We start from the raw sequence: 13,855 nt of genomic DNA on the forward strand, positions 1-13,855 counted from the left end.
ACTGTGAGAGTGTGTGCATGTGTATGTCTGTGTTAGCACTGCGATGGCTGGCATCCCATCCGGAGTATACCCTGCCTTGCACCTACTGCTTGCCAGGCTGCCCTGAACTGGTTAGAGAATGGATGGCTATTCATATAATTCCTCATATTACATGTAAAGCTATGGAAATGGCAAAATCAAAATTAAATCTATCATCAATTAAATCTAAATTAATCTAAATTAAACTAGAAGATCATCGATATGGAAAAGGAATTATGAGTTCCTAGGATTTACAAAGAAAAACCCTTTCCCTCTTTGTGTTCAGAGTTGTTTTGTATAAAGAAATGCTCAACCTGAATGATCGTTAATATTTACAGGACAGGCACATGTCAGTGGTCTGGACAGCACTAAGCTGGTTAGCAGACTAGGAAAAGGAAAAAAAAACGTTTAATGAATGCAGACCAGAAAACAACTGTTTTTTTTACCAGGATTATGTTAATAAGCTTCCTAAATCCTGGAAAAAAGCACGATCAGATGAAAAACAACTAGCTTTAGAAACTTTGGAAAAAACTGCATGGAGGAGTGTCCCCGTGACTTTCCTTTGTTTGGGGATGCCAGATTACCTGTAGCCAGAGATGTATGTAAGAGAAAGGCAGCTGTGAACTTCATGTAAGGGATTTGGGGACTGACAGTATCAGATGCTGTATGCAGCTTCAATAAAAACATATCAATAAAAAGTAGAGGCCAGAGTTATACACAACTATATAACTACCACCTAGATCATGCAAAACACAGTGAAGTGTCTGGTGCAGAAATAGACACAACTCTTAAATTGGCTATTCTCTTACATGTTTTGTCTGTGGAAACACACAGTACCCTAATCATGGTCACCACAGAGACTCAGGTTTAACACTGAGAGGAAGTTAATTTGATGCTTGAGATCAGCTCTCTGGCAACATTCCTGAAAAGACACCGATGGTGGTGGGTGTGATGACTCAGCAACCAGCTTGTTTACAGAAATCAGCATGAAAATGTAATTTTCAAAAAAAGAATTTTTTCTAGATTATCCGGGAGCCAGAAAACAGTTGACATCTAAAAACAGTGTTAACCTTTCTTTAGAACCAGTCAGGGCTTTCCCCACCTGTCCCATTAATGAGATGTGCATTTCTAATCAGATGAACAGACAACACACAACCTCAGAAAGCAAAGAGACTCGTAATTCTGCTTTGCATCTATTCACTCAAGACTCAAGATAAGTAACTGAGGCCGGAAATTCCCCCCTTATTATTCATATATTCCATAATTCATAGAAACATCTGCTTCTTCTTAGGATCTTCTCAATCCAGAAGATGATTTCTTACAATGCAGATATGTAGACATGAAAGTAAACTGCAGATCCCCGTGAATTGAATTAAGAAACTTTACAGAGTGCATTATAAACCCACCACATGAATAGAGGATCTGCTACCAAGTCACAATCTTGTCATTTCAGGTCAAACAATTTAAGAATGAAGAACGTCAGAACCTTACATGTCCTTTTTTCTTTCCTGTTGATATACCTAATTTTTAAGCATTTGTGACCACTTGAACTTGCAGTTATAAGCCTTATATCTGCCCTCATTCTGTTTCCATATCCTTCCCTGACCCTCATTTCCCCCTATTTTCCCATGATCATGCAGCCATTTCTTGAAAGATCCCAGCTCATCTGCTCTAACAACAAGGCTGGGCAGTTTGCATGACATACCTATCCCATAAGACACAGACATTTACAATACCTTGTGAACCTTAAAACTGCCTGTGATGTGAACTGGAACATAAATGATTTTTGGAGTACTACATAAAATATTTTAAGGATTCCTAAACACAGGAAAATGATTCAGATTTTGATTTAAAAAAATGTTGCAGCAGAAACCACAAGACACGATTCTTCATTGGTAAAGATTATAAATAGTATTAACATTTACGGCCTCACAATGCGGATGGGCGGTATTGGTGAACCCTCCTGCTTATTTCCGAGGCCACTTCAAAAAAGCGACAGAGGAATGGAAAGAAGTGAGTGTGTTAAAGGAAACTGAAAATACTGTAGTTAGCAAAACTATGAGAAGCAATACAGATATGTATTTGTGGATATATTTAAAGAATCATATATTATATTCTGTATATTATAGAAAATGATAATGTAAAGGATTATACTAACGATTCTATGTATATTTTTTTGAGAGGATGTTTGAGGTCTTGACGTCTAGGAGCGCTGTTTGAAGACTTGGGTTCGTGACAAGCTTAAGAAAGTGATTCAAACGAATCACAATATATGCAGAATTATGTACCTACATCACTTTAACAGCAGACTATCCCTTGTTAAGAAAGCTTTCTCATAACATGCTATCTCCAAATCTCATTCCAATAAGCCCAGGGGGGAAAAAAATGATATTTTCCGATTGTTGTCCCTATGATAGATAGAACTGTGTGATTACATCCCATTACGGAGGAGAGCTCTAACACCCACCAGTGAATCTGGCAATGGCAGGACTAATTGGATATACTGTTTGCATAAGTTCATCCTGCCCTAGCCACTGAGCGCAGCGGCAATGTCGGGGCTCTGGAGAGGAACGGAGAGGCGTGTGACGCAGAGTCCGGAGCTGCGCTGTCTTCGGCGGGGGTGGGGTGGAGACAAGAGGCGAGATCACTGCCTGCCCAGCACTGACAGCAGCGGAGCAGACGCCGACGCAGTCAGAGACGGTAGCTGTATGGTACAAAACCATTATACCCTTTTCTCTTCTTCCTAGGGACCGGCTTTATGATTAAGCTACAATCTTCAATGAGTAAGCATATCCCTGTAAGTATCCCTCTTTTTTTAATAAAAGATATCTTGTTTTTTTTTCTAGTCCTTATCCTACACTGTGATACAATTTGGCTACATTGTGGCCTCTTTTCTAACTTGCCATTATTCGCCAGCGTGTCTTTCTTAGGGGGAGGGTAAATTCTGTCGGTTACATGTCACACGTTTTTTATGATTTACTTATCGCTGTCAATGTATGAGTGCGTGGTTGCGAATTTAATACTGGTTTCTTGCGCTGGTTGTTAAATGAATGCCGGCGCGGATCGTGAAGGCACGCCTGGGCAAGACCGCCTACTGCATGCCTGGGAACGGGTTCCTAGGGCAATTTCTCATGGTAAACAGTTTAATTTAGCAAATGCTTCAGTAACTGTGTTGCATATGTCGTATGCAACATATGCTGGGTGCTGTTTATTATGCTCATGACGATTTATAAAGACGATTCCGTTTTCAAGACGCATCTTAATCGGAGTCCAGTGATTAGGCCTCAAACGACAGAGGCAGAAATTACAGGCTACACAAAGAGCTGCATTCGCCCGCTCCCTCCCGATGTGTCGGGTTTATGTTAGACCTAAGTGCTTCTATTCTGTACATATCTGGTTTAACCTCACAAAACACGTTTTTATTTTTTTCTGATTCCAAACATGAGAAAATAGCCATTTTCTCCCTTTTACAGCAGGTATGGGGTGGTATACCCGCCCGGTGCAATCGGTTCATTGATTCCCCCCTCTTTTCTCACCCTCGTGTATTTTGTGTGTGTGTGGGGGGGGTTGGGTTAAAAAAAAACATAATCGGCGTGTACAAGTAACATCAGGAAAATAAAACTGAGACATAGAACACTAAGGGAAACAAATCGCGTTCGGGAACATGGTGGCGGACCTGCGCGGCTCCCGACTGGAAGCCTGTTTAATCCAGTTCGGTCTCAGAAGTAGGGCACGGGTTTGCCCTGGATCTCCCGGTTTATCATCGGCGCCGGTGCCCGGTACCGCGGGGGCCAGCAGCCTCTCTCTGTATGTAGGCATTTGAGCCGCGGCGGACGCCTTGAATTTGCCCCGAGAAGGAAATTATTACCACAGTGGGATATGCTACACAGTAGCTAAATTGTACATCAAGTGATGCTTCGGGATACGTTGCGCTACAGCGAGGAGGCGGAGCGGGGGGATTCAAGCAGGAACCTGCTCACAAAATGGCCTTACAGGAACGTGGTCGAAACTGCTAGTGCTGTAAATAATTAGGGCTCCCCTCTGATTTAAGCTTCCTGTTAGTAGCTTATAGGAAAGGGAATGTCGAGTTTTCCGTGGAGGGAAATTTCCGCCAATTCTAAACATTTTATTAGCATTGGATTGTCAAAGTAACACTTGTTTCCACGATAAGGGTGTAGATTTTAAAAAAATACGTTTAGCTTTATCAAATATTAAATATTTAAAGTCGTGGCTTTAAATAAGGAACGCACGGTTAAAAAAATCCTGAAGCGACCCTTTCCGTTTTTACGACTATAACTAACCGGTGCTAGCAGGGAGAGAGAGAGAAAGCAGCTCTTGCGCTGAAATCCGTTGCTCCCTGAGCGGGCGGCCTGGTCCAGTGAAGTGCGCAGCGTCACTTGTGCCACTACAGGTGGACGCCATGAAGTCATCTTGACTCTTAAACCATTTTTTCTTTCATCTGCCAACAGATGTAATCACATGATATTAAGAGTCGCTGCTCAAGGCCTGATTCATATAAAAATGAGCCTTATGTCGAGTGTAGAAAAATGTTTTGCCGTCTCATGACTATGACTCATTGATGCTCATCTGATAGATTCGTTGTGTGAAGTCCCTTTTGATTTGAATGCAGAAGTCTTACCTGCAACCTGTTTCCCCTGAATTAGCTGGACAAAAGTGTTATTCACAGCACAGAGGTGGCTGGCTGATACTTCAAACCTTGCCCATAACTAATATAACTTTTTTTTTTAATGGTGTGCATAGATAATTATTTTTTCTTTCCCAACAGCGTAGGTTAATTTTAAATGTAGCATGGTAGTGTTTTGAGGAAGTGCAGGTGGAGAAAGTGTGACCGGGAAGCATGGCCCAGATGTAACAAGGCAGATGTCTCTCTCAAAGGTTTTTACATAGTGCTCCTCTCTCGGGCTAGGTGCTCGTTCTCTTAGATGTTTTTTCTTTTACAAGTGACGTAGTAATTATCAGTCCTAGAAATATGTACAGCCACATTTCAGATCTTGCACATCAGTTGTTGAAGCGTGGGGCACTATAGTCTGAAACTGTTCCATGTGTTTCGGGAGTATTCACAGGGACTCCTCAATGTGATGCACAGCCAGGAGGTTAAGTGCTCACGAGAATTGTATTAACAGTCCAGCTAATCACTGGCATATTCTGGTCTCTGATTCTGTGGTGCCTTTGCAATAAGTATTGCTAAGCAGTGACTGAAAGAGGTTAGGACTTTAACAGAGGTTTTTAAAGTAGATATGACTTAATGGTTGATACTTGGTTTGTAATGGTAAAGATCCTGTACACTTTACAAATTCTTTTGCTGAAATACAAATGACTTTGTGCAAAATGGTAAAAACAAGTTATTTTAAGGTAAAATATGCACATACTATTCTTGTTACAATTCCATTTTATGTCTGAAACCAAAAAGATTTTTTTAGACAATCATGGCTGAAGAACACATGCTTTACTTCCACGCTTCCCCATCATCCTGAATAGATCTTAATTTGTTTAGATATTTAAGTATTTATCTTCATTTTCTTCCATCTTATTCACCTGTTGGAGGTTAGCCGTACTTCAGTTTGCGTACTTGCAGAAAATGCCAAATGGTCTATAAAATAGTGCATATGAATCATGGTTGTGTGATTCAAGTACTTTTTAAGTGTTCATTTTGTTGAAGGTTTATTACTATGCAACTGGGACATTTAATGACGCAGCACATTGAGAAAAGCACAATAAAGCAAAGCTGAAGACTTGGCTTTTATAGCCACAGGTGTAGATTATGATTTGTTACTTGCAATTCAGCACAGTTTTCTGCCTTCAAAAATGTTTTAAAAAACAACAATCAAAGGAGTTCCAGCTTTTTGATTTGTATTTGCAACAGTTCAGTCAGGATAAATGTCACATTCAACATATCATCTTTAGAAAGTGTTTAGCAGTGGGGTCGGCCAGGGTTCCTGTGAACACGTGTTAACGCTTGTTCTGGTGGTTTCTCTTGCAGCAGTTCTGTGGTGTTCTTGGTCACACATTTATGGAGTTTCTGAAGGGCAGTGGAGACTACTGCCAGGCACAGCACGGAGTCTATGCAGACAAGTGAACTCTAGAAATTCATTACTACTCCACACAGAAACCCCCTTAGGAGCTGAGGCGGCGCTGATAACCTGGATAAGAAGCATTGAATAGTCCCGGCAGAGCACTTGTCTTCACAGAGGAGCTCGAACCTGGATGGGGTAACCTTTGGTGCACTGCCTTCTTTGTTGGCTTCAGTATTACTGGAATCAAGAAGATCTGCTGCTTTTTATTTAGTGATCCATTACCAGCCACCTACCCCCAGCTTATTTTCCTAGACCTCATCTTTGCAGAGGAGAGAATTTCCAGTGGAGTACAGTGAAAGAAAAAAAAGTCTTTTTTCCCATATATCCACGTCAATTTGTATTGGATATTTTTAAGCATTTTTTGTTATTATTGTTGTTCTTTATTAAATTTGTACAAAACCTTTTTTAACAATGGCCCGAATGAATCGCCCTGCCCCTGTGGAAATCAAGTACAAGAACATGAGATTCCTCATCACCCACAACCCCACTAATGCCACTCTGAACAAGTTTATAGAGGTGAGTTCCGCACACCATCAGAAAAATATCTGTGACACCCATGATTTATAGAAAGAAGAACTGTAGCTTTACTCTCCATAATATAAACCAGTGATCCTTTTTCCCATGTATAGATTGAATCCAGTTTTTTTAATGACGTTTATAACACAATTTTGGGAGGGATTATAGCAGCCAATTTCCATCAGCCTTGGCTGTCAGTAATTTGTAATAATTTCCTGACAGTATTGCCTCACCTAAAACATTATAAACACTATGCTTAATCCCCTTCTCCCTTAAATATATTACATTAAATAGATATGATACAATTTTTTACGTTGAATACAGGGGCTTGCTGGAATGTTTGTAATCTGTAGCTCCTCAGTACTTGGTCGTTAAAGATTCCATGGCACTTTTCATAAAAACCTAGCGGTTAAATTCCACTCTTTTTTCCAACATTTTCTTAAAGTTCCCCCTTAATTCGGCTGGTAAAGCAGTTTCTCCTTTCTCCACCTGATCTGTTGTTTGCCTAGTGTCACATAGTGTGTCCTTAAAGTCACCTCTGCTTTAGTACCAGATGAAGTAGGTTCCACTTCTATATGGTATTAAAAATTAGTTTTGACTTGAATGCGATTTTGACTTGTTGCTTTGTTTTAAAGGAACTGAAAAAGTATGGTGTTACCACGGTGGTGAGAGTTTGTGAAGCTACCTATGATACATCTCTGGTGGAAAAGGAAGGCATTCAGGTTTTGGTAAGTGCTGAGCAGGTTCATTTATTGGGAATATCCGGTTCCATTTTCCCACTTGGAATCCATGAGTTCAGGTGAAAAAGATTAGTGGTGGGTCTGAATTAGACCAATGCAACAATTAATCCATTTGTGCTTTATTTCATTTGGTAAAATGAATGGAAACTTCAGAGTGGTGACGAATGTTGGGAGAGGGATAGTTGGTTTGTTAGATTAGACTTGACATTTTCTTTTTCCTCAACACTGCCACGTTTCTATGCAAAAACTATATAATCAAGTTCAAGGTAACTGCAACAGCTGCTTTTAAAATCAATTATTTTGGTTCTCTGTATTTTGTTCTGTTTCAATAATCCTGTTAGAATAACTTTATATTCAGATAAAATGTATCTGAGCATTAAGGTTCAGCTTTGGCTGAAATTCTAGCCTGTTCTCATCAGACATTGGAAGCTAAGCCAAGCTGAACCTGGTCAGTACTGGCTGAGAAACTAAGGAAAATCAAGTTGGTCTTGAAGTGGTGTTGGTGGAAAATCAGAGGTGCTCTTCTTTCCTCACCGAAAAGTGGTGACCAGGAACACGTTAGGAGAGCTGAAGGAGGCGCCATCTTCTGATGAGGTGTTAAGCCAAGGTTTCTTTTTACTCTGTCATTTAAAGATCCCATGACATTCCATGGCCCGGTTGTTGAACTCATTTACCTGTGTGCAGGTGGGGCTCTAGAATTGTGGGTTCAAGCCTGTGGGTGATGTCACTAGCTGACTGCCAGGGGGAGTTTCTTAACAGCGCACTGTGGTGCACAATCGACTGAGTGCTGTCAAGGTTATGGCAGGATTAGTTGACCGGGGTGCGATCACTGCCATCACTGATCTCTGCAGCCTTGTACTTGCTAAAATTTTCTCAGTCTAGCCTAGTTTACCTCAGTTGTTGAAAGTTGTTGCCTCACTTCTTTGCCTAATCTGCTGTGTGGTGGGACTGTTGGCCCATAAGGGCTGCTCTGTGACAACCAGGTCGGAACTGTACTTCAGAGGTCGATGGAACATGTCCCTCATGGATGAGAAGCACTTTAGAATCCTTAGGGGTGAAAAGCACTTTATAAATGTGAGGAATTGGTAGAATTTCATGCTTTTCTGCTCTGAATGTTTTCTACAGGATTGGCCATTTGATGATGGAGCCCCACCTTCCAACCAGATTGTCGATGACTGGCTGAACCTCCTGAGGGCTAAATTCCGTGAGGAGCCTGGCTGTTGCATTGCTGTCCATTGTGTAGCAGGACTTGGCAGGTGTGTTTTGTCTTCATTGTGTTGCTCTTTGAAGAGCAGCCAATATGAAGTAACATTTATTTTGTTACTAATCTTCCATCCACTCTTTTAACATCTCAATTGGCAAAACAAATGACCTGTTCTAAGATGATTCTTCCTTTGGAAAGTTTATTGTAGCTATTGTTTTTATTGGTTCTAAAAAACGGTTTAGTTAATGATAGAGGTGTCATTTACATGTCTTTATTTTACAGAATTTTTTTATATGTTGGCAGCACATAATTTGAGAGTCAGGCTTAAAATCTTAAAAATATACAACACTTTGGTAAATGTTGTTGCATATGTTTGAAACAGTACATGACCCACTTTAATACTGAAGAAATATCAAGTCTTAGCCAATTTGAATTAAGGGGAGGAGTATGTACATTTAATCAATATATTGCAGGCATTTTGCATTATAATTTGGTCAATGAAATGACTTTTTTTTTAATTTCTGTCCAAAATTGCTTTCCAGAGCTCCAGTCCTGGTTGCCCTTGCTATGATTGAGTGTGGAATGAAGTATGAAGATGCAGTGCAGTTTATAAGGCAGTAAGTACCATTTTGAACTTATTTGTGCTTATCCAGCTAGGGTTTATCTTCAGGATGGACAGATTTTGAAGGACTATTCTACATCTTCATTAGAAAGTAGAAGGGACTATAGAGAAAAGCAGGATTTCCAATTTCTCATGAAATTGCACCGATTCCTTCATCTTAATCATGTTGTGAAAGTATATATGTGGTTGTAAAGCTTTAAAAGCTGAACTATTTAACATATTCATTTTTTGATGTTTCTTTTACTGCTTTAAATAAGGGTTATTCGGGACTCATTGATTGGATCAATAATTGCAGAATTAAGCAAAGAGAAAAGGCTCGCATGAAGCACCGCTTGAACTGAAATGACGACATTGATCTGTTCATTTCACAACTTTTCACACCAAAAGAAAAAGGTGTTTTTCTGCGAGGCGTCTCATTAACGGTTTCCCCTGTCGCACACCAGGAAGCGCCGAGGAGCCTTCAACAGCAAGCAGCTGCTCTACCTGGAGAAGTACCGCCCGAAGATGCGCCTGCGCTTCAAGGACTCCAATGGCCACCGGAACAACTGCTGCATCCAGTAGGAGGGGCGGCGCAGGAGACGGCACGGCCACAGCGCGGCTCTTGCGTTCGTTCGGACCCCGGAAGCAACTGTAGGACTTCAATACCAAATGGACGCTGTCGTTTCTTCCAGTGATATCTCCTGCAATGCTAGATATATTGTAAAAGATATTAATAGCAAACACCGCCTTGTTGCAGATACTAAGCCCTGTTTTCCGGCATTAAAATCTAGTGGCCAACATGAATCTGAAGCAATTCTGAGAACCCAGATTAACAGTCTAGTATTTGCTTGAAGAGTTAACGGATGCAGCCAAAATATTAGTCTTAAAGATTTATTTTGTAGTGTTCAAATTGCAATTCTGACACACAGTAATATAAGTCATCATTTGGGTTATACCTGAGAACATCTTGCTAACAAAAGCAACGATAGTTGTAAATGTGGTTATTTTTTCTCTTTTTTTTTTCTTCCCCACCACAGCTCCAAGCTTAGGTTAAGTAAAATTGGAAGTAAAGAATTTAAAATACCCTCTTTCAGTGGAGCTGAGTTATGGCGATACAATCGGAAAACTGACAGTGTGGTTGAAATCTGTGCTCCATGAAGATGAATGAATTGACACTGGTATGGAGTATTGGTAATGTTGTGGAAGCACCGTGGCTATGTGTTGGAGAGATGCAGCAGGCAGCAGCTTTGGTTGGGGTTTGCTCTTTAGTCATGTGCTTCACTCCGTTGGCTCCAGCAGATACTCTGCTCTGTAAACAGGTTTCCAGGTTGTCAGTGTAAATGAGAATTTCTTAATTTGCTTACCTGGTAAAATAAATGGTTAAATATGAGTGTTCGCTATACCTTTATTGATAGGATACAATTATGAAATAATCGATCTATATTGCTTTTTACACAGCAAAACCTTAGTGTTATATACAAAACAGAGCTGGGCTTCTCAATGAGAGACATCGCTATCACTAGAGCTGATTTCTTAAAAGAAACTGAAGTTTTGCACCTAAAGTTTAAGTGCTTTGCTAATGTAAAATATATGGAAAACAAAATAGCTTAAATTGGGCTATTAATGATGCTTGATTTCACCATATAATGTGATCCCTTTATCACGGTTGGAATGACTTAACCTTTAACTATACTTCTACAGAGATCCCTTCTGTTGCGCGGTAACTGTTCTTTTCTCTATTCCATAACTGGGACTCTCACTGTCTACCTTTCCAGTCAGTAGAAACAGGTGTCTTTATATAGACTCCTTAAAGACGGTACATTTGGTCTCTAAAGAGCTTGTGTGACAAAAACTTTAGTTGAGGCTAAAAGCATCACTCAAACAATTCCACACCTGGGAACCAAGGGGGCACAAAGGCATCCTTGTTTGATGTTGTGAACTTAGTTTGACTGTCTTGCAGATGAAGAATATTTAACCCCTCGCTTCATGTTTTTAATGCTAGAGAGCTGGGCTTTGTGACTGAGTAGCTCAAGCAAGTTGGCCTTCCAGCACAGTGCAGTACCATTGCGATGTCTTTTCTGATACCCCGAGTGAGGCGCCAGCGATGAGCCGCTTGCCCCTCCTGAAGCAGTGTGGGGGTTACTGAAGGGGCCCCACCCAGCACGCAGCTGATTACTTTTTTGCGTTATTTGCCATCTGTTTACAGGTGCTTCCGTGGGAGGTAAGGCCTGGCAGAAATTCAGTGTAGGAACGCCCACTTTATGGTCTAAAGGTAACTTTTTATTTCGAAGGAAGTTTATCTGCACTTAAAAATCTAACCTTGACAGATGTTGTACTTGTTTTACATTGCTTTCGAAGTATTTTAAGGATATAGGGGCATTAGGTGCCAAATTTACAGAATTAGTATTTTAAGTTGCCATTAGAAGATTGAAGGGTGTGGACTACCTGGACACATTGCACTTGATCTAATCATGAGAGGGATCATCAGCCCGATGGGGATATAATCTGAAAGACTGGCTTCTCACTGTATACACTTGTTTACACCTTATCATTTCAACATTTTAGGAGGGCTATTTTTGCACAATTTGTCACTTTTCCTTCTGTTAACTTTTCAATAAAAGACAACCTTCTGTTTTCATCCTGCAAACTGGTGACCTTTTACAATCCAAGATTGCCGCCCAAAAAGCTGTACCATTCTCTTTAGACTGTAGAAGCACATGCTTTCCTTCTACTGCTCATATTTAAAAGCCTTACTCTTAGAAACACCGCGCTCTTCAGTGCAGTTTGGTAGGGCTGGAAGCATATATCTGGGAGGGGCTATTTAATATTTCTATGTGGAAAAACAGCAAAAAATGTTGCCTTTGTCTTGTGCAGAAAGTACATTAGAAGTATGCCCTTCAGTAAATATTTTTTAATACATGCTTTGTTATTGTAGCTAAAGATTCTTATTGTATAATGAACTTCTCAAAACCCTGTAATTTTCTTTCAATGTATGTATCAAGACTTTGTTTACCAACTACTGCTTTGTCTAAAATGTGATTTCTTCAGTTTTGGCTTCAAACTGTAGACTTCCAATGTCTACAATATTTTGTATGCCTTTTTATTTGATCTGCATAATGTAATACTTGGATACTTGATAATTTATGTATTTGATGAAATGGTGATGTGTATTAATGTTAGATCAACTATTTATACTGTAAATGGGAACGTGTGGTATAGTACTGTGGGAGAAGTAAATTGCCAGTGTTCACCAGCTTGTGAGAGAGCTTGTACATCTAAATAAACACTGAAAATACAATTATTCTTCTTTTTGAATGTTTGTAAAGTGTGATGCTTATTCTTGTGACAAAGCTTCTGTCCTGTCTGGGGATGCCTTTTCAAGTCCTTGTGAAAATATTTGGATAATGGAATAAAATGGGTGTAAGAATGTAAGGTGGTAAAAGTCTGACAACAAATTGAAATACAAGAGAAATTCCCCCTGCACTAGGGATCATGTGGTTTGTTTCCCTGGCCTTATGGTAGACTGATAAGGAAAAACACTTATGATGCTTAAGTAAATGAATACTTAGACACTACCTACAAAGACTGCCAGCCCCTAAGTCACAGGCCTGCTACAGCTGGAAGCTCTTGCAGACTGACCAACCTTACTGAAGACCAACAGACCTTTGATAACCTCCAACGGAAACCAACTATGACTGATTAAACTAACAGCGGGTTTTGTTAGTTTTATACAACAAAACACCCTCCCCGGGACAGTCTTTTCTGTAAATCCGATGCCAAATAGCAAAAAATGTCTCTAAACTAGATAATGCTTCTAAGAGATGAGTTACAAGTTCTGCCAGGCAGGTACTTAATGGAAATCTTTTTCCAGAAACTAAAGAAATTTCTATGTAAATTTAATGCTGGTTTCTTCAGTGCTCAGAAATATCTTTTATTTCCATCCTCTAAGAAAAAATTGCTGGTGCTTTGTCGGCAGGGAATTGGAACTCTCCTGGTGTCTGTCTTCAGCTCTGGATGAGAAAGTAATGACCAACTATTTCTAATATATTAATCAGGTCGTCCTTGACTAGTTGCTTCTCTCCTGTTACTATTTTCCTCTACCTTGTCTGAGCATCTTTCACAAAGGTCTCTGCCTAATTGTACCTCAAACTCGCAAGGGAGGAATTTTAGTATATATGAGGTTATTGTCAACACCAATTATCGGTCCCTAGGCCACTATAAGTCATAAGATCACCCTTGTTCAAGTCTGGCTTAGCCACAGACTTCTGGCTGGTGGTTAATTGCAGAGAACACTAAATACGCTCACAAACCTCCACCCTCTATACACAGTGGAGTTACTTAGCAGTTGGGTTGTGTGGGCTATTTGTGTTTAGCCCTGGTTACTGGCCTGTATTACCTGAAAGGTATAGAACATTAAATGGCTATGTCACGATCCATATAGGTTTAACTAATACATCCTCCAGCAGATCAAATGATCCACCACGAACTTTGTTGGTAGTGCTGCCACTGTTCTAGGTTTTTAACTGGAGAAAATGGTCTGAGGCATTATGCTGTGTGAGTATAGAGATGGTCATATTTTGATCACTTCAAGTCATGTTATTGTTGGGTGTGTGGCTCTCCCTGCCCCTCCTGAGATTCAATTCCGTTCGCTCGTGGTCTCCAAGCACACATGGTGTCACTC

General features: G+C 40.2%; 1 protein-coding gene across 1 annotated transcript; it reads left to right on the top strand.

Moving 5' to 3' along the window:
* The first annotated feature begins 6,114 nt into the window (after positions 1-6,114).
* On the top strand, positions 6,115-12,472 carry ptp4a1 (protein tyrosine phosphatase 4A1). The gene is made up of 5 exons (XM_006638697.3): positions 6,115-6,629; positions 7,265-7,357; positions 8,495-8,625; positions 9,116-9,190; positions 9,639-12,472. The coding sequence occupies exons 1-5, from the start codon at positions 6,525-6,527 to the stop codon at positions 9,754-9,756; spliced, it is 522 nt and encodes a 173-aa protein (XP_006638760.1). The 5' UTR covers positions 6,115-6,524; the 3' UTR covers positions 9,757-12,472.
* The last annotated feature ends 1,383 nt before the right edge of the window (positions 12,473-13,855 follow it).

The sequence above is a fragment of the Lepisosteus oculatus genome, chromosome 17 (assembly GCF_040954835.1).
Source record: "Lepisosteus oculatus isolate fLepOcu1 chromosome 17, fLepOcu1.hap2, whole genome shotgun sequence".
Taxonomy (NCBI): Eukaryota; Metazoa; Chordata; class Actinopteri; order Semionotiformes; family Lepisosteidae; genus Lepisosteus; species Lepisosteus oculatus.

What these genes read in the sequence shown, in the direction of transcription:
- ptp4a1 (XM_006638697.3), top strand. Translation starts at nt 6,525, where the DNA reads ATGGCCCGAATGAATCGCCCTGCCCCTGTGGAAATCAAGTACAAGAAC. An exon ending in AGGAAGGCATTCAGGTTTTG is followed by an intron (nt 7,358 to 8,494) that starts GTAAGTGCTGAG and finishes TGTTTTCTACAG; the next exon opens with GATTGGCCATTTGATGATGG. An exon ending in GCAGTGCAGTTTATAAGGCA is followed by an intron (nt 9,191 to 9,638) that starts GTAAGTACCATT and finishes GTCGCACACCAG; the next exon opens with GAAGCGCCGAGGAGCCTTCA.